Here is a 4753-nt window from a genome sequence, read left to right as displayed (position 1 = left end):
TATATATAGTTCGTCTCTCTCCACTCTTTGCCCTCTCTTGCTCTCCTCTCTCCTCTCTCCCAATCTCGCGCACTCCTCCCTCTAACATGTAGCTATGTATCGTAATTAGCAAACTATGGCTATGAAGCGTAATTAAATTATTTTTTAGTGGCTATATACGAAAATTATAAAAAAAAACAAAACAAGTCATTAAAAATAGAAGACTATATACACTCATCACCAATGGAGACCCATAGGTTACAGACCCATAGGTTACACATGTTGATGTATATGGTAGGGTCTATCTGCTGTGAAAAATGGAAAGGGACTATATGCTGTGCACACATCTCAAGTCTGAGTGGAATAAGAAATATGAAATGCATGGGGAGTATTTTTTATTTTTTTATTTTTGGAATAAGACACATGAACCTTCTTGAATTACTCGGAAATTATTAGTTACACATCTGAATTATATAAAGTTTATCACTATAGTATCTATTTTTGTGAGCTTGCTTGATCTGTTTAATTGAAACCTTATAATGCAATCATATTATCTAATCCAATTGCTATTTTTGTTTATATATTTCTGATTTATGCACTTGGTTAACTTGTGGTGTCTATTAAGATATATAATGTTATTGCACAATCAAATGCACTTTTATATTTACGAAATTTCCTCATTCATTTTGATATGGTTACAAATTATTTTTGATATTTTGCATAGATTTTCTTTATATATTTGTAAAGTTGTCTTACATGTCTTCAAGAATGTACTTGTATTCGAAATCAACATCCAATAATTTTGTAGATAAACAATAAAATTGATCGCTACTGCTATTAGTGATAGATTAGGGGGAAAGGATAGGGCATAAGAACACCCTTTCAGAACTATAATAAAATTGTCAGTTATATATTTAAACTCTATGAGGGTTCTATTACTTTCTTGAGTTTAATTTTTCAGTATTATTTACATCTCTAAATTATGTAAGGGTCTTATTATTCACGAGGTGGTGATAAGGTCTGCGTACACTCTACATTCTCCAAACTCCACTTATGACACAGTTCACTGAATATATTATTGTTATGTCAATGTATATAAATATAAATTCAAAATAGTAAGAATTTATTTTATATACACCGATTTACACTATTGATTTAATTTAAGTAAAAATTACGTCAATCTCACAGTGTTAAGAGCTAATTACATCTTATTCCTATTCTTTCTCAAATTACAAGGATCTTGGATACATCAGGAAACTTGCTGATACATAGCTCAACGATTGCGAATGATACATTACTTAATAGGATGGATGTATCCGAGAGGGGATAGTAATGCATCCGAGAGGGGAGAGATGTATCCGAGAGGAGATAGTAATGCATCCGAGAGGGGAGAGATGTATCCGAGAGGAGATAGTAATGCATCCGAGAGGGGAGAGATGTATCCGAGAGGAGATAGTAATGCATCCGAGAGGGGAGAGATGTATCCGAGAGGAGATAGTAATGCATCCGAGAGGGGAGAGATGTATCCGAGAGGAGATAGTAATGCATCCGAGAGGGGAGAGATGTATCCGAGAGGAGATAGTAATGCATCCGAGAGGGGAGAGATGTATCCGAGAGGAAATAATGTTGTATCAGAAAATTTATATGTTTCTAGAGTAAACCAATTTGTTTGCAAGAAGCAATGGCTCCATCATACATATCTTCAAGACTGTACTTGTATTTGAAACCTACATCCAACAATTTTTTCGAACAAGGGCAAGGACACTTAAATGCTTTTGTCACCTTCAAACAACTGCAATAAATTGAAAAAACTCAATAATTTACACTTGTATATATGTACATTAAATACTTATAGCAACATAATTATTGAGTGCGTTAAAATCTTAAACGACAGATAAAAATAATCGAACGAAACTTACTCAATAGATGGAATTTGGTATTGAGGATATCTAGCTCTTAGAAAATGAGATAATTCATCTGGAGTTTTATTTGCATTACAACAAATGTACCTCCCTTTAACTTTAGTAGATTCCAAAAGAAATATGTGAGTTCGAGCAACATCATCCACGTGGACCAATGCGATAACGCCAGAATCATATTCTATATTTGTCCAATTACCTACAAATTTAATATGACAAATATGTTATACTCAAGTCGAGGGGTGAACCAATGCGATAACGTTAGAATCATATTCTATATTTGTCCAATTACCTACAAATTTAATATGACAAATATGTTATACTCAAGTCGAGGAGTCTTTTAAAAACAGTTTCTTTACGTATCTTCTCTACCTCCACGAGGTGATGATAAAGTCTGCATACACTTTACCTTCTTATTTAGGTTTAGGATCGATCTTCCATAAAGTATAAATTCATAATAGTAAGAATTTATCTTATATCCATTAAAAGCGTAAATAAATTTTCACTTTATATCAATACAATTTAACTTACTTATTTTTCAGGGTAACTAATAATTTCACATATTTTAGATATAGTTAAATTTCATTATCTTCATGACATAATAATATAATAAGTATTAGATAACTTTTTACACTATCATTATCCTATATATAAAACATGGATAAAGAAAAATATATATATAAAAAAAACTAAATGACATCTCGACAAAAGAGGACTGAAAACCATAAGGCAAGCATCAAAGCACTAGCACAAATTGCTCCCATAGACACATGATAAATGGTGCAGGGATCACCACTTTTACCAGATATAAGTCAGGACGACCCAAGAACCCGCCACTAGAATCCAACCCTTAAGAGGCTAAGGTCCAAGAGGCTACCGTAGGAAATAAGCTTCATCTGTAACCTTAAGAAATATAGAAATTTACCCGAAATTTCTAGAGTAATGAAGAAAAAGTGATAGAAAGATTACCTAGAATCATGGCCATGTTGTGAAGAACAATTATTGGGCATTGAGGAGTAACAAATGGGCCAAAAACCCAAGCATGATTAACACACACAAGATCCAATCCATTTTTGTGTGCAAAATTTAGTGCTTCTTTTTCTATTAAAGTCTTACTTATACAATAAAAAGCCCCTAAAGGATTCATCTTTTTGATAAAATCTATATCACTCCAAAAACTTTCATCTACTACATTTGGACCCCCTTCAATAAAACCAATTGTACCATCACTTGAAGTATATATGACTCGTTTTATTGTTTTCGAATCTAAACATGCCTTCAAAATGCCTAAAATTCCATCGATGGATCGTTGAATTTTCCTCTCCTCATCGTCGTATTTATCCTCGAAATCAACAGAGTGACCAATTATGACACCATTGCACCCTTCAATTGCTGGATTATAGCTTGCATGATCTTCATGATTTGTTGTGAAAATTTTAAGTTTTTGTGATGCATTTGGTAATTTCTTCAAAAAACTTGCTCTTTCTGATAACATAACAATGCATGTTCCAATTAGTTCACATAACATGGAAGAAAATTAGACTTTGGTACCATGGAAAATGTTTTCATAAAAAATAAGTGATTTTTCCAGAGTTAATTATTAATGGTCAAACACGTATCCAAACTATCAAAGTTTTGCAGTAATTGCATACTCTTAACTAACAGTTGTTTCTTTTTTCTACTTGGATTATAATCATCTATGTATTAAAACACACCTCGAAGCTGACTAGAACAACTATTCATTATTCCCTTTTTCTACATGCATTATCACCATCAACTCAACTAGGTATGTTTTAATACATAGATGATAATAGTTCAAATAGAAAAAGAGAACAGTTGATAGCTGAGATACAAAATTTACGGAAAAAATGTGATTTTATCATTATCTCATTTTTTTAACAGATAGAATTCACTTGGAACTCTATTAAGATCAAGAGTTAAATAAATATGAGACAATTTACTAATAACAAGAAACATACATACCTTCATCCATGTTATTATTAATTGTGGTATTAACATAATAGCCAGATTGAAGTAGCCTCATTATCAACCAAGATGTTACATAACCTGTTCCACCAGTTACACATACAATTCCCTTCTCATTAATCTTCTCCATTATTTATTTTTTTGAAAAATAAATAAATAGATCTCTTTGCTTTTCTTTCTTTTCTCTTTTCCTTAATATATGAAGTATATTTGTGTGTGTATAAATATCAGTAGGTAATATATTGTTTACTCTTTTGATTTGGTGGGTAAAGTGTCACTATATATATTATTGTCTTTTTCTTTATTGTTATTTTATATAAACATTTTTCTAAAATTAGTATTGTTTGTCTTGTATGGTAGGCCTAATATAATAAAGAAAAGAAAAAGAATGTATCCCTAACTAATTGGTATAAAATATTTAATACAAAACTTGTCAATATATAAACAGTTCATTTGATTCTTAGATTATGCTGCCATAAGAAATAATTGAAAGCTATTCATATGGTACAAAGTTCTATCACTTAATTATTTGATTAATCAATGCATATTTGCATTGTCAGTAAGTAGAGCAATTAATCCTTTTTTTATAATCGAGAAATCTATCTGGACCCCTCCTCGTTCTCACCGAGCCTGATTCTATATGGCATGGATGTCTTTGATTGGCTAGAGACGAATATATAAAGTGTGTAGGACCCACTACAAACTTCAAAACTCGGAGATACTGAGTCGCCCTTTTATCCTTCTCTACTTAAATATGAGGTTTAGTTCACATAGCACAAGACTCAAACATATGTGAGATCTGATCTAAGTCAAGTCCTGGGGACAACTTAAATTTCTTTTTTTTCATAATAGTGATAACAGCATAAGTG

The 4753-nt window shown here is 31.7% G+C and overlaps 1 protein-coding gene across 1 annotated transcript; it reads right to left on the bottom strand.

The window, feature by feature from the left end:
* Nucleotides 1–1629: 1629 nt before the first annotated feature.
* Nucleotides 1630–4014, bottom strand: LOC102590116 (vestitone reductase-like). The gene is made up of 4 exons (XM_015310397.1): nucleotides 3882–4014; nucleotides 2868–3383; nucleotides 1989–2097; nucleotides 1630–1771 (listed from the first exon to the last, which is right to left on the bottom strand). The coding sequence occupies exons 1-4, from the start codon at nucleotides 4012–4014 to the stop codon at nucleotides 1630–1632; spliced, it is 900 nt and encodes a 299-aa protein (XP_015165883.1).
* Nucleotides 4015–4753: the final 739 nt, after the last annotated feature.

The sequence above is a fragment of the Solanum tuberosum genome, unplaced genomic scaffold (assembly GCF_000226075.1).
Source record: "Solanum tuberosum cultivar DM 1-3 516 R44 unplaced genomic scaffold, SolTub_3.0 scf00129, whole genome shotgun sequence".
Taxonomy (NCBI): domain Eukaryota; kingdom Viridiplantae; phylum Streptophyta; class Magnoliopsida; order Solanales; family Solanaceae; genus Solanum; species Solanum tuberosum.
This window is presented reverse-complemented; position numbering and strand designations above follow the sequence as displayed.